Raw genomic sequence first — 18,990 nt, forward strand, 5'->3', positions numbered from 1 at the left:
ATGATGGTGAATTAAATAGACGGAGACCAAACATGTGATGCGGGTAATAATCCTTTCATCTTGAAATTTGCAATTTAAACCCCCCCAATTAACCTCTCTCCCCGCTGCCTTGATTTGATTAGCCTGCTGCTTCCTACCTGCTTGGTTGTGAGGAGCTCGGCTCGGATATCTGCAGGCAGCTGTTCTTCGTCCTCACACTCACTCACTCGCTAGCGATTTTACAGCGTGATTTCATATTTTTTTGTTAATTTTACCAAATTATTATCTTCCAGCGCCGTCAAAATGAATGGAGAGGGATTAAGACGAGTAGAAAACGATCATGTGTGCCGTTAAAGTTGGCACATTATCACTAGCACCCAAGCTAGGCGTGTCGTATAATCAATGCAATCATTCTTCTCGTCAAATACAAGGATGAAGAGTCTTGAACCAGTCATGGTGTGCTATATATATATATATATATATATATATATATATATATATATCACTATATTAATGGTTACTATGGTACCCATTATGTCATTGTATGGTCATATCACCTTGTACTTCAGAATATGACAAAAAAAATCTAACCTGCCATCCGTCCGACACACAGGTGCAGATATCTGCTAGAGAAGAGCCTAAAGAATGAGCCTTTTATCCATGTAATAATGATTTTCAATTGTTCCGTACCAGGAGTCCTTTGGGTTGCCATCATGACAAAACCACAACGGGCACCTGAACCAAGGTGCCCAAATAACACCTCCAAAATGTTCCACCCAAAGTCACAGTAATTGAGCCGAGCTTCAGTACTTGGGCACTAAAAAGCTCCGGGGAGGCTCAGCTGACTGATTTGTGTTCTTGTTCACCAATAAATAGCTCAGCAGTGTGAAATTGGCTAATAAATATCCCGTGGATTGCAGTCAGTGGGCATGACTTGAATTTTATGAGTCCGACTCAAAGGCTGAAAGCTATAAACTAGAAACTTGTCACCGGCTGAAAAGTGTGCAATCTGTGTTCCCAGTTAACAAAGTTCAAAGTTATTATGGTAATCCCATTTTCATTCGCAAGGCTACATCGGACACTCGAATATTCACCATTCAATATTTCATAACCATGCAAATTTGCATATTTTGGATCAAAATATTCGCTTTTTAGCCTTGTTTTAGCTCTGAATGAATTTTGGATCTTGTATATTAATGCATCTTTTACTCTGTTTTTACTCAACTCTATTTTTATTTATTTTTATCTCCTGTAAAGAGTCTTTGAGTACTCCGAAAAGCGCTATACAAATAAAATGTATTATTATTTTTTTGTATTTGTGGGGAAATCTGACCTTTTGAGCTTCTAATCCTCAGAATTCATATTATCAACAGGAGTTTCACCAAGTATACAATACTACTACTAGCATTCATAACCCGCAAGGCATGCTGGGATGCCCACATGCACACTTATGATGTACTATATAATCCTAAATTAAAGGTAAAAAAAAAAAATAATGCTATAAAAATACATCAAAAGGAATGCATTCATCAAATATTTCACACATTTTCTCTCCTCTTAGTGCAGACCAGATGAAATAATTGATTTATTTTCTTTAATTATTGATCCAAACCATTACTGGCGGGGAACAGGAGAAACATGGACCATTACGTTTGAAGGCGATGGCCTAATGACATCAGATCGATATTTTCTCCATTTATAGATCTTGTCATTCACCGTTAGGAAAGGGCTAATTATCCTAAGCCAGTCTTGGAAATGTACTTTGTTGCGCGTCTAACTGATCCGCACCTAACCTAAATCACAAGGTTATCATTTTTTTGCATCCAATCAAACGGAGAAAATTAGTAGACATATTTTGAATGGCAAAGCAACATGGATGTCAATCACATGACATCACTATATTGATCAGGTGATGCAAGCATCATGATATTCCTTCCTAGATTTGGTAATGGTTTCATTTCATTTGAACATGCATCAGATTACAATTGAATGCATCCCATAATCAGTTCACAGTTCACATGTCCAAAAGGAGTAGGAAGAAGCAAAGCTTATTAAATCCTACCCCTCCATCTGGTACTTTTACAATCAGTAACTGTTACATTTGTTCACTTCCTGCTTTCCTAATATAGCTTGTTATTTTTTATTTATTTTTTTAAATTTTATTTTATTGTAATTTTATTATATTAAATTATATTAAATATATTATATAAAATTAAATATTAAATTTATTTATTGTATTATTTTTTTTTTATTTTGTCACATACTAAAGTAGGAGGTGATATGAGCATCCAATGCCATAATGGGTACCATAGTAAGTGTCAATATAGTGATATATATAGCACATCATGACTGGTTCAAGACTCTTCATCCTTGTATTTAGCAAACATCAACTGCTTGTATTGTTTCTTGAATTGGCTCATCGTTGTGCATTGTTTGATTTCCTTACTCAATCCATTCCATAGTTTGATTCCACATACTGAAATGCTATGGCTAGCATAACGTAGTCCTAGCATAGAAGTGTTTCAAATGTACTTCTTCCCTGAGATCATATTTCAAGTATTGGATGACATTTTTAGGTAATTGGCTGTTTTTAGCCTTATGTATTATTTTATTTTATTTTATTTTATTTTATTTTATTTTATTTTATTTTATTTTATTTTATTTTATTTTATTTTATTTTATTTTATTTTAGCTGTTTGAAGATTAACAATATCAGCAAGTTTAAGTATTTGTGATTTTAGAAATAAGATTTGTCCACAATGTGGGCTAAACGTTATTATTTCCAAAGAAGCCAGGTCTGGTAAAACGTAAGCCTTACTGTGTATCGCTGTCCGAGAACGTTCTTGATTTTTTTTTTCATAAACGGAACATAAATCGGTGAATGTCAAAAGCATGTTGTCAAACACTCAATACTCAATGTTGACACTTCCTGTCCAATGATTGTCCCACATTGTTGACTGTGGTGTTGAATGCACATCATCACCCTCCATAATGGACCAGTGTCACCAAATCAGCCCCACCATGGGGCTTTCTTTTCAAGCCGTTCTCTACAGCCGCAGCAGCAGCAGTTCATGGGAATACGGGAGCGGGCATCTGTGTAAATGGCTCTACAGCTGCTATTGTCAGTGTGTGAGGGTTAGAAAATGTTTACGCTACGCTGGAATACACACACGGCTGCACAAACACACTGGAATACCAAATTCTCTCCCCGTCTCTCACACACACACACACACACACACACACACACACAAAAACAATACCCATAGAATTCGGCGGCGGTGGGAAAAAGAGTTGTCAGATTGATGCACACGATACAGTATACCGGACACACACCTTCGCTTCCTTTTAATAAGGCAAGCAGGCAGGTGTGCCGGAGTGGGGAGAGAATAAAAATAGGACGAGGAATGCGGAGAGGATGGAGAGGTGGAAGAAAGAAACGCTTGGAGGAGATGAACGACTCCCTGCGGGCGAGAGAGAGATCACTTCTCATTGTAATTATTCTTCAAGCACTGACGCAGTATCAGCTCTTATCATCGGCCCCGGTTTAACCTTTCAACTTCAAAACCCCGCCCTCCATTCTCCAAATGTCAGTGCGTTCGTTTAGGAGGTACTCTAATTATGAATAGAGCTTGTTAGTTTGCATCCCAAAGCTTTGTAAATTGGGAGCGGGATTTGCATATTCCTTACCGACTCCTGTTGGTGGATGATTGATGACTCATCCGGCGAGATAATGGGACGGCGGTCCGGGGCATGCATATTTCATAGCCAAGCAACGTTTCATGTAATAGCGAATGTTGGGAATCAGTGGCTCGGTTATTATTTTAAAGTACACGTGCAGAGAGGATGCTGGGAAAATCTTAACACAGCGGACCGCAACTTAGTTGTTTTTGCTGCGTCGGTACAGTCAGGACTATTTTTACTTTCATAGGCTTGCATTGGCTGGAGCCAACTACGCTACAACTACTTCAAGTGTATTTCACTGTGTTGGACATCAGTTGGGTCTGGAACCAACAACCCGCAATAAACGAGAGACTACAATTTAATGCAGGATCTATTATTATGGATCTGATGCACTCATTTTGCTGGAATTGTGTAATAAAAGAGAGTAATTAATTGGATAAATGTATCATATTGACCTGAATATAAGACAGTATTTTACCCTAGAAATATATATACTGTATTTTCTGGATTATAAGTCGCTCTGGAGTATAAGTCGCACAAGGCCAAAAATGCATAATTAGGTAAAAAAAAACATACATAAATCACATTTTTTGCAAGTACTGTATTTTCTGGACTATAAGTTGCTCTGGAGTATAAGTCACACAAGGCCAAAAATGCATAATTAGGTAAAAAAAAAAACATACATAAATCAAATTTTTTGCAAGTACTGTATTTTCTGGACTATAAGTTGCTCTGGAGTATAAGTCACACAAGGCCAAAAATGCATAATTAGGTAGAAAAAAAACATACATAAATCAACTGGAGTATAAGTCGCATTTTTTGCAAGTACCGTATTTTCTGGACTATAAGTCGCTCCAGAGTATAAGTCGCACAAGGCCAAAAATGCATAATTAAGTAAAAAAAAAACATACATGAATCGCACTGGAGTATAAGTTGCATTTTTTGCGAGTACCGTATTTTCTGGACTATAAGTCGCACAAGGCCAAAAATGCATAATTAGGTAAAAAAAAAAAGAAAAACATACATAAATCGCATTTTTTGCAATTACTTTATTTTCTGGACTATAAGTCGCTCTGGAGTATAAGTCACACAAGGCCAAAAATGCATCATAAGTCGCACTGGAGTATAAGTCGCATTTTTGCGGGTAATTTATTTGAACTACTTGACCAAAACAGACATTACGTCCTCTTGGAAGGCAAGTTCTACCAATAAAAGAATAGAGAACAGGCTGAATAGGTGTAAGATATGCTAACACAATGGTTATTCAGCTACACAAAAAATAAACATGAACACAAAAGGTGTCCAGTGTTTATGGAACATAAATATTTTTTAACATTTTTAAGTCGCTCTGGAGTATAAGTCGCAGGAACAGCCAACCTATGAAAAAAAGTGTGACTTATATACCGGAAAATACGGTAGATATTCAACATTTGCCACTAAATGACTTCTCCCCGGAGCTTTTCTTGCTGTCACTCACACCCAGCAGTGATCTGGAGAGATGTGACAGGATCGGTAGGAGTTTCATTCAATTGACTTTCCAGATTCTGAATGAATGTACTGAGCCAATAAAAACAGAGTAGAGTAGAGCACGAACAAACGTAGATTCCCACACAATTCACAAGCAAAGGAACATTCCCTGGAATGTTCCACTTTTATCCCAACATTGAATGTGTTCCGTCCATCGCCTTCCACTCCAAGAAGTAGCTTGTGTCATCCTGCCGAGTGATGATGGCGATGAAAACAAGCCGCTTGTCGCAGGCAATAAACAATGATCATAAAGTTTATTGTCCCCCACCACGAACGTGCTGCTCTCTGTTTCTTTTGATTCACCTGAAGTAACCTCGACTCCAGCGGAGCCTCACGACTGCGGCGGCGACACGGAGCTGCGGCTCGGATGCGACAACATGGCCTCTAATTCCCTTTCTTTCAGGTCTGTCTTCCCTATTATCCCTTTAACTCCGCTCTTTGCTTTCAGACCGCATTCCTCTAGTCTCCCTTTATTCCCTCCTTTCCTTTTCCCGTCGTTTTCTTTGCCCCCCCCCTCCCTTCCCATCTACAACCTGAAGCAGCAGGAAGTCATTAATCAAAGCAGACAGTCGCTGACAGTCTTAGACCCCCGCCTTGTTAAAACAGCCATGAGAGATCGTATAATCATTTGTGGTAAAGTCAAACGCCGCAAATGCTTCAAGCTGTGCTAGCTATCTAAGTTAGCGTTAAAACACTCTAATCGATTTGTTTGTTTGTTTTTTCTTCTTTATTTCGAACATGAAAAACATCCAAAACACCACAAACCAACCAAAATCAATACAAATAAAAATACCTATGTAATCATAAACGTACATATGTTCGAAAGGGAGTGGGAGGAAGTCAAGACTGATCTAGTCCCACCACCCAGATTCCAACCTCATCCCAACAAAACATATATTATTCCTTGTGTACACAGAATAAAAACCCCATATCCAACCACCCTCACCCAGCTTGAGGCACCCAACCACCAGTTCCCAAGAGCAACCAGTTCATTACTAGTCATCCTATCGTACATAGCAAAAGAAGAAACCACCCCAACTACACAGTCATCACAACCATAACAAGGATATAAAAACATCACTGTTATGGCATTGTTTCAGTGAGATTGAAAAAATTTTTTTTTAAAAATTCTTTAAAATACCTCAAATTAAATAATCACACTTGAGTCTTACTTCTTCCCAATTGTCACTGCTATCCCAACTACAGTGTTTTTCACTTCCACTTCCTTTATTCTTTTATTTATTTATTTTATTTTATTTTTTATCCCTTCCTCTTCCCCTCCCTACATAGCGTCATGCATTAAAAAGCCAAGCCTATATGTTTGTCTATATGTGCCCTGTGATTGGCTGGCCACCAGTCCAGGGTGTACCCCGCCTCTTGCACAAAGACAGCTGGGATAGGCTCCAGCACCCCCGCGACTCGTGAGGATAAGCGGTAGAAAATGAATGAATGAATTATTATTATTGAATTATTATTATTATGGGCGGCACGGTGGTAGAGTGGTTAGCGCACAGACCTCACAGCTGGGAGACCAGGGTTCAATTCCACCCTCGGCCATCTCTGTGTAGAGTTTGCATGTTCTCATGCATGGGTTTTCTCCGGGTACTCCGGTTTCCTCCCACATTCCAAAAACATGCTAGGTTAATTAGTGACTCCAAATTGTCCATAGGTATGAATGTGAGTGTGAATGGTTGTTTGTCTATATGTGCCCTGTGATTGGCTGGCGACCAGTCCAGGGTGTACCCCGCTTCTCGCTCAAAGACAGCTGGGATAGGCTCCAGCACCCCCGCGACCCTCGTGAGGAAAAGCGGTAGAAAATGAATTAATTATTATTATTATTATTGAATTATTAGTATTATTTTTATTATTATTATTATATGTGGAAACAGGTTTTCATGAGCTTTTCGATGCTAAACCATGTTGAACGCTTTTCTATTCATATTGGGTGAAAAAAAGTCATTTTCCATCACAAATGTATGACAATATAAGGAGGGCAATCCAGCATGAAATATTTTGCGTGGAATAAAAGTGTTTTCCCGGAGGCTGCTTTGTCAATTTGTGTCAACATGCCTGTGTAGTTGTTGCCTTACTTGCAGGCTCAATAGAAGAGCACGCTGTAAAAATGTGAATTATTCAACAATGCACTCTGTGAAAAACCTCAGTAATCATTGGAGTCTTTATTCTGATTGAAAAGTTTACTGCCACTTTCTGCTAGATGGGAGCTGATTAGACTTGCTTAAGGCCATTTCTCCTTCATTCTCCACGGGCTTCCAATGATGAAAATATGTTCCAAATTGTGTTTTTACCCTCCGCCCATCGTTTTCTAATCTCACAATGCTTTGTGTTTGTGCACTATAAATAAGTAAATGTGTGCAATTTGCGCCTGCTGAGGGAGCAGCGAGACATACGGCCATTACATTAGCGCCGTATTTTCTCGCCGGTAGGATGGCAAGCATGGTGAGCGTCACAGTTCATCTGGCATGACGGCGAGCGGGCGCTGACTGTCATGTGACTGCATTCATTCACAGGCCAGCCGTTACTTCCAGAGGTGGCGAGATTGCTTTTGGAATAGAGTCGTGTCATGTTGTTGTTGTTGTTCCCTTGCTCGGCTCGTGATTGCATTATGGAGGCAACCTCTTATGCTGCACGTCACATAAGGAGGTCTGTTGTTCAAGAAATTATTCTTTACAGAATTGGTTTTAATTATCAAGAAAAAAAAAATTGATTAAAATTATCAAGTTCATTCCATTCATGACAAAAATTAAATAAAAGCCTTTTCACATTAAAACAAATAAATAAATAATTATCAAGAGTTGGGATTAGGGAGCAGCTGTACCATTACACCACCGCGGACTGACAGGATGCTTTATATTACATGGCAGCAATGCGTTCCTTGCAGAAAAACGGGCTCTATGTTTTTCATCATCATATCTGCATGCGCTCATAACGACCATCTGAAGGTGGAACTAAATTTGAAACACTTTGAAATACTTCAACTTGCTGATATAGTTCATCTTCAAAAATAAAATAAAATAAAATAAAATAAAATAAAATAAAATAAAATAAAATAAAATAAAATAAAATAAAATAAAATAAAATAAAATAAAATAAAATAAAATAAAATAAAATAAAATAATGCATAAGGCTAAAAATAATCAATTACCTATAAATGTCATCCAATACTTCTCTACAAGAGAGGAGAAATATGATCTCAGGGAAGAACTACATTTGAAACACTTCTATGCTAGGACTACGTTAAAAAGCCATAGCATTTTAGTATGTGGAATCAAACTATGGAATGGATTGAGTAAGGAAATCAAACAATGCACAACGATGAGCAAATTCAAGAAACAATACAAGCAGTTGATGTTTGCTAAATACAAGGATGAAGAGTCTTGAACCAGTCATGATGTGCTATATATATCACTATATTGACACTTACTATGGTACCCATTATGGCATTGGATGCTCATATCACCTCCTACTTTGGTATGTGACAAAAAAATAAATAAATATATAAAATTAAATTTAAAATGAAATAAAAATGAAATAAAAATTAATAAAATAAAGTAAAAAAAAAACTAAAAACCTTAAATTATATTAGGAAAGCAGGAAGTGAACAAATGTAACAGTTACTGATTGTAAAAGTACCAGATGGAGGGGTAGGATTTAATAAGCTTTGCTTCTTCCTACTCCTTTTGGACATGTGGAACTGTGAACCGATTATGGGATGCACTCAATTGTAATCTGAAAAAATTAATCTGAAAAATTAAACCATTACCATTAAAAACAACTCCAAACAATCTTGTCGTTTTGGTTGCTGCTCTCTGCACGCCCGAAAGTCGTCTTTTGGAGTCTCCTATCAGAGGAAAAACTCACTAAGCAAACTCACTAACAAACAGACCAAGCTAGCCGAGCACTGATCTGCAACTGCTACAGAAAACCAGACATTTCCCCTCCAGGAAGCCGATAAGAGCAACAACCCGGCTAGCATGCATCATGGACGTTCATCAGATAGCCATGGGGAGATGTTTACTTGGTGTATAATCAAACTTTTCTGCAACAACATAAGTGTATACTATGTGTACTATAATATAGTACACACATAACCAGAGTTGCCCGGATTTGCCTCCAAATTCCATCCAGCACCCAGACCAAAATACTGAATTCTATCAAATCTTAGTAACTTCTCCTCAGAACTTGTGTCAGAATATTGTACGAGACAAGCGCTGAGATTAGCGAGCCGTCTCCCACTGCGAGCTCTCAGCAGCACAATGTTAGCAATAATTGATCACAAAGGAAAAGCTTACTTTTCTGTAGACAATCATGTTAGGCGAGTCGTCATCCGGGTCCACGATGCTCAAGGACCTCATAGACAGCAGAGGCCGGGTAGGCGTCGTGTGGACGTCCTCTTTCAGGTCTTCCACCTCATCTTCAGCCTCCGTAGACCCAGAGGAGCTCAGCTGCTCCTCACTCTGCTGCTGCTCCTCTTCTTCCTCCTCCTCCTGCTGCTGCTGCTGCTGCTGTTGTTGTTGTTCATGCTGCTGTTTTGGTGCCTCAGCCATCTCCTCGCCTCCTTTCAGTCCCCCTCTCCTCCTGTGTTAAGTTATCTTCTGTCTTTTTTTTTTTTAAACCAGCGTCTCAACTCTGGTACCTCCACGCTCTTACATCAGGGCTCGGTTGCTGCCAAAAGAGGAGCAAAAGGGATGAATCAGTCTCAGGTATTTTTAGATGTTTGTAGCTCTTTATAAAGGCAGAGAACCGGATTTGGAAACTACAGCAAGTTAGCGCATTCTTTCGATTTTTACTAATTTAATAATTATATAAAAATAGTGTTAAAAAAATATATATGAAAAAAACAACAGTAAAACCAAATTTTAAAAAAGCCTTACTATGTTGTTATTTGGCAAAATGGGGCCCATTGTTTGTGTATGACACAGCAAAGAAAGGACAGGGAGATATGGCAAAAAACATGTCAAATATAACATGCCACTACCGCACCCCCCCCCCTTTCCCAACTGAAATAAGTTGCATAAAAGTTCCATAAAAATAACAACCGTGAAGCACAATTAAAAATCCAAGCCCTTCTGTTGGACACATTGATCCAGTGAGGTGCCTGAAGGCAGCATTGAGCTGTCTAGCCCCCCCGTCATATGGCGGGCGGGGGGCACGGCTCTGTTTTACTTGTTGTCTTGCATATCGATTCCCACAAGTGCGCACAGTATCAGCAGAAATAATGATCACCCCTCGGGTGCAACAAGGCGAATATCGTCGATATCTGGAGTGATCGTGTCCAACTTCACTAACAAAATGCTAAAGTATTATTTCCGAAAGTTAGCCTCAACTGTGAGGCTGTGAATAATAATATTCATCATCACTGTAACCCGACCACACATTCAATAACGTGATGTATGTCGAAGAAAAGATCAGCAAAACTATTTTAGGGGAAATTCTAACCATGAAAAGGTACCTTGGATTTTTGCAGTTTTTGGTGAAAATTTGGAGGTGCAACACAGTGTAGGACTCAAACGTTGTTTTATTCTTCACTTTCCTCAATGTCTGATGTGCATGACGTACTATGTGCATATGTCAATACGTGCATGTCTGTTCTGGTTGGATTTGCTTCCACGTCTTGTGGTTCTTTAGGTCAATATTCTCATCAGCCAGCTTTTTGTGCATCACTGGGCTTGCGCAGGATCTAATGGGATCCAATAGATGCTGCATCAAAATGCAGCTCTGCCTTGGTTAACATCATCAATGCATTCAAAACCAAAAACTGGGTTTGTGCAGGATCTAATGGGATCCAACAGATGCTGCATCAAAATGCAGCTCTGCCTTGGTTAACATCATCAATGCATTCAAAACCAAAAACTGTGTTTGTGCAGGATCTAATGAGATCCAATTGATGCTGCATTAAAATACAGCTCTGCCTTGGTTAACATCATTAATGCTTTCAAAACCAAAAACTGGGCTTGTGTAGGATCGAATGGGATCCAGTAGATGTGTCAAAATACAGCTCTGCCTTGGTTTACATAATTAATGTGTTCAAAACCAAAAACTGGGCTTGTGCAGGATCTAATGGGATCCAGTAGATGCTGCGTCAAAATACAGCTCTGCCTTGGTTAACATCATTAATGCGTTCAAAACCAAAAATTGGGCTTGTGCAGGATCTAATGAGATCCAATTGATGCTGCGTCAAAATACAGCTCTGCCTTGGTTAACAATGCGTTCAAAACCAAAAACTGGGCTTGTGCAGGATCTAATGGGATCTAGTAGATGCTGCGTCAAAATAAAGCTCTGCCTTGGTTAACATCATGAATGTGTTCAAAACCAAAAACTGGGCTTGTGCAGGATCTAATGGGATCCAGTAGATGCTGCATCAAAATACGTGTCAGCCTTGGTTAACATCATTAATGTGTTCAAAACCAAAAACTGGGCTTGTGCAGGATCTAATGGGATCCAGTAGATGCTCTGTCAAATTACAGCTCTGCCTTGGTTAACATCATTAATGTGTTCAAAACCAAAAACTGGGCTTGTGTAGGATCTAATGGGATCCAATTGATGCTGCATCAAAATACAGCTCTGCCTTGGTTAACATCATTAATGCGTTCAAAACCAAAAACTGGGCTTGTGCAGGATCTAATGAGATCCAATTGATGCTGCGTCAAAATACAGCTCTGCCTTGGTTAACAATGCGTTCAAAACAAATGGGCTTGTGCAGGATCTAATGGGATCTAGTAGATGCTGCGTCAAAATAAAGCTCTGCCTTGGTTAACATCATGAATGTGTTCAAAACCAAAAACTGGGCTTGTGCCGGATCTAATGGGATCGAGTAGATGCTGCGTCAAAATACAGCTCTGCCTTGGTTAACATCATTAATGTGTTCAAAACCAAAAAACTGGGCTTGTGTAGGATCTAATGAGATCCAGTAGATGCTGCATCAAAATACAGCTCTGCCTTGGTTAACATCCTTAATGCGTTCAAAACCAAAAACTGGGCTTGTGCAGGATCTAATGGGATCCAGTAGATGCTGCGTCAAAATACGTGTCAGCCTTGGTTAACATCATTAATGTCTTCAAAACCAAAAACTGGGCTTGTGCAGGATCTAATGGGATCCAGTAGAGGCTGTGTCAAATTACAGCTCTGCCTTGGTTAACATCATTAATGTGTTCAAAACCAAAAACTGGGCTTGTGTAGGATCTAATGGGATCCAATTGATGCTGCATCAAAATACAGCTCTGCCTTGGTTAACATCATTAATGCGTTCAAAACCAAAAACTGGGCTTGTGCAGGATCTAATGAGATCCAATTGATGCTGCGTCAAAATACAGCTCTGCCTTGGTTAACAATGCGTTCAAAACCAAAAACTGGGCTTGTGCAGGATCTAATGGGATCTAGTAGATGCTGCGTCAAAATAAAGCTCTGCCTTGGTTAACATCATTAATGTGTTCAAAACCAAAAAACTGGGCTTGTGTAGGATCTAATGAGATCCAATAGATGCTGCATCAAAATACAGCTCTGCCTTGGTTAACATCATTAATGTGTTGAAAACCAAAAACTGGGCTTGTGTAGGGTCTAATGGGATCCAATTGATGCTGCGTCAAATTACAGCTCTGCCTTGGTTAACATCATTAATGTGTTCAAAACCAAAAACTGGGCTTGTATTGAATCTAATGGGATCCAATAGATGCTGCATCAAAATACAGCTCTGCCTTGGTTAACATCATTAATGTGTTCAAAACCAAAAACGGACTCTAACCAAAACAAATGTTCCCATAGAAAATGTGTCTCTCAGCAATTCTGACACAAACGCTGTTGTCCTTAATGTTGTGCGTGTGATACAAGATGGCAGCGTAAACAAACCGGACAGAATTTAGGTTGCTAAACAAGCCAACGCAAGCAAAAAAGTTTGTTAACCAAAAAAGTTAACCAAACGGGTACTCCGGTTTCCTCCCACATTCCGAAAACATGCTAGGTTAATTGGCGACTCCAAATTGTCCATAGGTATGAATGTGAGTGTGAATGGTTGTTTGTCTATATGTGCCCTGTGATTGGCTGGCCACCAGTCCAGGGTGTACCCCGCCTCTCGCCCGAAGACAGCTGGGATAGGCTCCAGCACCCCCGCGACCCTCGTGAGGATAAGCGCTAGAAAATGAATGAATGAATGAATACTAGTCTATTACGTTTTTGGTTTTCTTCAACAAATCGGCTAACTTAGCATGATAGCCTATTAAAATGTAGCAATGCTATCCCAGCCAATCACAGGGCACATATAGACAAACCACCATTCACACTCACATTCATACCTATGGACAATTTGGAGTTTTTGGAATGTGGTAAGAAACTGGAGTTCATTCATTTTGTGTTCATTTCAGCGTTCTTAAGTTGTGTCCTAGTACGGATGTCTAACATCTCCATGACGCCCCAAGGAGGTTACCCATCCACATGGCGACACCCGCATCTCTTAAGCATCATCCGGTGGTCTCTCCATCCTCTGAGGACGACTTGGTAAACACGGCCACTCTAGCTAGTCTTAATTTAGACTTCCTCCGAGACAGACGGATGCTCTTCCTCCGTGGAAGTAGCAGACGCACGCATGTTAGCGTACACGTATACAAGAAGTATGCATACAGTTGCACATGCGTGCCCACCTCCGTGCACAAACACTTGACAAAGCATCTTTTCAGCTCAAATCCCAGGTGAGAGCAAACATCTGCTACACACGTAAGACACACCTACTTGTACTACACACACACACACACACACCAATAGAAAAGCCAAGCAGTCCAAGTTGTACTTTAGTATTATTATGATGATGATGATTATTATTATTATTATTATTATCACGGCGACTGGGAGCAGAAAGGTGTGTCACCTTCTTACCTCAACACGGACCTTCTCTTTGCATGCAGACAACATCAAAACCAGCTTGGCAGATCCTCCAAAGACACGCCAACACTGGAAGAGAGCGGGTGTGTGTGCGTCAGTGTGCGTTAGAGCGAGAGGGAAAATGAGAGAGCAAGTGGGGGGAGAGAGAGAGAGAGAGAGAGAGAGAGAGAGCGAGAGAGAGAGAGCTTAAGTGTGTGTGTGTGTATGTATGTGTGTCTGAGATTGGTCGGCGTCTGTGTTTTTATGGCGAGGGAGAAAGAAGAGTGAAATATCGTGCGTGTTTTTATGTGTGATAAGGAAAGAGAGATTTAAGCAGGTAATTTAAGATGGTAAATTTAAGCAGGTAATTTAAGCAGGTAATTTAGGCTGGTAATTTAGGCTGGTAATTTAGGCTGGTAATTTAGGCTGGTAATTTCCTCACTTTAACTCATCAGGACCAAATATGGTGGAACCTCTAAAGTCAAACAACTCTGAGGACACCCATCCATCTATTCATCCATCAAACCATCTCTTCCTTCCTTCATCCCTTCATCCATCCATCCATCCCTTCCTTCCTTCATCCATCCCTTCATCCATCCATCCCTTTCTTCCTTCATCCATCCCTTCATTCATCCATCCATCCATCCCTTCCTTCCTTCCTTCCTTCATCCATCCCTTCATTCATCCATCCCTTCATTCATCCATCCATCCATCCCTTCCTTTCTTCATCCATCCATCCATCCCTTCCTTCTTCATCCATCCATCCATCCCTTCATTCATCCATCCATCCATTCCTTCATCCATCCATCCATCCATCCCTTCCTTCCTTCACCCATCCCTTCATCCATCCATCCCTTTCTTCCTTCATCCATCCCTTCATTCATCCATCCATCCATCCCTTCCTTCATCCATCCATCCATCCCTTCATCCATCCATCCATCCATCCCTTCCTTCCTTCACCCATCCCTTCATTCATCCACCCCTTCCTTCCTTAATCCATCCCTTCATCCATCCATCCCGTCCTTCCTTCTTCATCCATCCTTCCATCCCTTCATCCATCCATCCATCCATCCATCCCTTCATCCATCCTTCATCCATCCATCATTCATGCATCCACCCATCCCTTCATTCATTCATCCATCTATCCATCCATCCCTTCCTTCCTTCATCCATCCCTTCATCCATCCATCCATCCATCCCTTCCTTCCTTCATCCATCCCTTCCTTCATCCATCCATCCATCCATCCCTTCCTTCATCCATCCCTTCATCCATCCATCCCTTGATTCATCCATCCATCCCTTGATTCATCCATCCATCCATCCATCCCTTCCTTCCTTCATCCATCCCTTCATTCATCCATCCATCCCTCCCTCCCTTCCTTCCTTCATCCATCCCTTCCTTCCTTCCTTCCTTCCTTCCTTCATCCATCCCTTCATCCATCCATCCCTTCCTTCCTTCATTTTCTATACCACTTATCTTTTTTGGGTGCTACAGATGAGCTGTAGCTTATCCCAGCAGTCGTTGGGTAAGAGGCGGGGCACACTCAGGACGCATGGAGACAAACATGTCACGGTCGGGCTTGAGAGCTTTGCAATGCGACCCCAGGATGCAGCGATGAGGACCCAATTCCCGGTAAAAATGTATTTATTTGGCGATGCTATGCGGCAGAACCGAGCACTAGCATGTCCAACAGAAAAAACCACAACAAGGAAAGGATTGCACACCTGAACTAAATAGAAACATCACAGGAAATGGGGAACAGGTGTGGAAGGGAATGGAAAGCTACGGAAAACAGAACAGAGCAACACAGGAAGTAAATACAAAATAAGGGCATGAACCAGGAAGTGAGGAAAAGAGGAAAACTAAGAGCTGTCACGAGGGGGTGAAGCCCAATCGTGACAAAACATTCCCACTCACGTTCATGTTGAGTGGGAACTGAATCCACGCTAGCTACACCATAAAAAGTAGGGATGTTGATATTGGCTTTTTTGTCACAAACCGATATGCTGATATTGTCCAACTCTAAATTTCCGATACCGATATTTGCAATATCGGTTTTCATGATCAGGAAAAATCTGATACGGATATCGCATTTCTAGGATGATATCGGCATCAATAATTATCGTACATCCCTAATAAAAATGTCTATAAAGTATATAATATGCCTCTAAATGTTAAAAACAAATGTAGCCATGAAATAGCACCCCTATAGTCACCTTTACACTCCTATTATACTTTGTTTACAACACATTGCGCAACACTAAAGCGTCGGGACATAAGATGGCTAACACTCATAGCATATAGCAAGCTATGTAGCTAACTCATTAGCCTCCACTTTATTTGTCGTAAACTTGAGAAAATTATTCAAACAGAGTGGGGAAGATAGACAAAGTAAGAAGCCAAAAATGTACCACTTCCACATGGAATGGGGGTAGAACATTAGTTATCTAAAGGTATCTTCAGTGTATTACTGATACCTGGGGACCAGAATACTACATAGGACTTCATTCATTCATTCATTTTCTACCGCTTATCCCAGCTGTCTTTACCATGGAGTGGCTAATTAACCTAGCATGTTTTTGGAATGTGGGAGGAAACCGGAATACCCGGAGAAAACTCACGCATGCACGGGGAGAACATGCAAACTCCACACAGAGATAGCCGAGGGTGGAATTGAACTCCGGTCTCCTAGCTGTGTGGTCTGCGCGCTAACCACTCGACCACCGTGCAGTACATAGGACTTGTATTTTGATATTTTTGACAAAATAATATTCATTCATTCATTCTATCGCTTATCCTCACGAGGGTCGCGGGGGTGCTGGAGCCTATCCCAGCTGTCTTCGGGCAGGAGGCGGGGTACTAAGTAATATATATTATATAAATAAATAGGCTGCACGGCGGTCTAGTGGTTAGCGCGCACATCTCACAGCTAGGAGACCTGGGTTCAATTCCACCCCCTCCCTTCTCCGGGTACTCCGGTTTCCTCCCACATTCCAAAAACATGCTAGGTTAATTGGCCACTCCAAATTGTCCATAGGTATGAATGTGAGTGTGAATGGTTGTTTGTCTAAATGTGCCCTGTGATTGGCTGGCCACCAGTCCAGGGTGTACCCCGCCTCTCGCCCGAAGACAGCTGGGATAGGCTCCAGCACCCCCGCGACCCTCGTGAGGAAAAGCAGTAGAAAATGAATGAATATAAATAAATAATAAATAATAATTAATAAATAATACAAATTTCCTTGAAAGTTGTTGAGATTAAAAAAAAAATTGTACCAGTCGTAACAAAATGGTGCCTGTTCACCTTTGATTGATCCAGACGTGCTTCTTCTACCCTTGTCCTTAATGGTTGTAGCCTCACTTCCTGTCTTGCACACCCGAGGCTGAAACAGATGGACAGCTGAGGGCCTCGGCGCTCGGCTTGTGGCAGATTTTGGCCGAGCGATGAACGACATCAAAGCGTCTGATGCAACTGCAACAACTCAAAAGAAGGAAAGTGGGCCCTTGTGGTTGCATGGCGGGCGGGGAGGGGTGCGGCGGGGGCGGGGGTACCGCAGTTAGATGTGTTCCTATATGCAGCTACACGTGCTGCAGCGCTGCCCTAATTTACCACATCGTTACTGTAGCTTAACAATTAACCGGATTTTTTTTTTTTTTTTTTGGTGCTGATTTTCATGAGAAGTTTAGCACACAAATGGAACAAAAAAAATAAACATCAATAAGCTCACAAATCCGTACACACACTTAGCAGTAAACCGTTGTTTGATCCTAATGGACCTCTCTGGCCTGACAATACACAAACACACACACACACACACACACACACGGCTTGTGTGTGAAACTGGAGCCTCTCCACCTGCATTATTAAGATGGCTAAACAGGAAGTGAAGGTCCCAAATGACCTGGGTCTAAGTTAGAATACATTCTAGTTTCCATACTCGCAGAGTCTCATGCAACACATACCTGCGTACTTCACTGTAGGGGTGGGCGGGGCTTAGCCGCCACCCACTGGAGGTCAAGATAGCCCGTTTCCGAAAAACAAGGGGGGTGTCCTAACTTTTTCCAGCGAGGACCGCTCACTGAAAAATGGAAGCAACACAGTTACAGTATATTTCAAGAAAATACTGCATGTCAGCTTTGTAATATAGGTGAAAAGTGTATTAGTAGTACTAGTAGTATTTTACTCCATTTTTTCCCACATATTTGAAATTTCTTCTTAATTTTAAACATTTAATTAAAAAATTAAAAATTTTGAATTTAAAAATAATTTTCTTAAATTGTGTTCCCATTTTATGACCTTATTTCCATATTTTGACTTTATTCCCATAATTTTAAAATATTTATATTATATTTATTTATTATTTTGTTTTCCCTGTTTCTCATATTATGACTTAAAAAAACATTTAATACCTTTATGCTACTAAAATTACATAATTAAAAATGTTTGTTTATTCTTGTAAAATTGCTGTTTTTTAATTAATTGAATTAATTACTTTTTAATTAATTTAATTAACTATATTCTTGTGAAATACAGCTTGGATTCCCATTTCAGCTGTTTTTTTTTTTCAACCAGAAGTATGTTGGAGACTTATTTCTAAAGTTTAGGTTGCATGTTGCTTAGTTTTACTGCTTATCCTCATTAGGTTCATGGGGGTGAGCTGGAGCCTATCCCAGTAGTTGTTATTATATCATTGATTATACATCTTTTATTATCTGCGGTTAACTTATTTTTTGCCCCATTTTTGCCCAATTTCTCACCCCAAGACAGCTGGGATAGGCTCCAGCATACACCGCGACCCTAGTGAGGATAAGCGGCATAGAAAACGGATGGATGCATAACTTATTTTTACACTTGCGACGATTTAGTAGGTTCTAATGTGACCATATAATTGCCTTACCTTGGTGTCAATATATTTCCTAAATCTGAATTTCAAAGG

General features: G+C 40.3%; 1 protein-coding gene across 1 annotated transcript in view; it reads right to left on the minus strand.

Annotated features, from left to right (window-relative positions):
- Positions 1–14,180, minus strand: part of LOC131136024 (regulator of G-protein signaling 6-like) — a 61,136-nt gene extending 46,956 nt beyond the window's left edge. The window contains exons 1-2 of the mRNA XM_058082487.2: positions 14,071–14,180; positions 9,498–9,870 (exon numbers count right to left, since the gene is read on the minus strand). Coding sequence (XP_057938470.2) covers positions 9,498–9,752 — 255 coding nt within the window. The 5' untranslated portion in view covers positions 9,753–9,870; positions 14,071–14,180. The remainder of the gene's footprint in view (positions 1–9,497; positions 9,871–14,070) is intronic.
- Between the last annotated feature and the right edge of the window lie 4,810 nt (positions 14,181–18,990).

The sequence above is a fragment of the Doryrhamphus excisus genome, linkage group LG11 (genome assembly GCF_037039965.1).
Source record: "Doryrhamphus excisus strain RoL-2023G ecotype Guam linkage group LG11, RoL_Dexc_Guam_v1.1, whole genome shotgun sequence".
NCBI lineage: Eukaryota > Metazoa > Chordata > Actinopteri > Syngnathiformes > Syngnathidae > Doryrhamphus > Doryrhamphus excisus.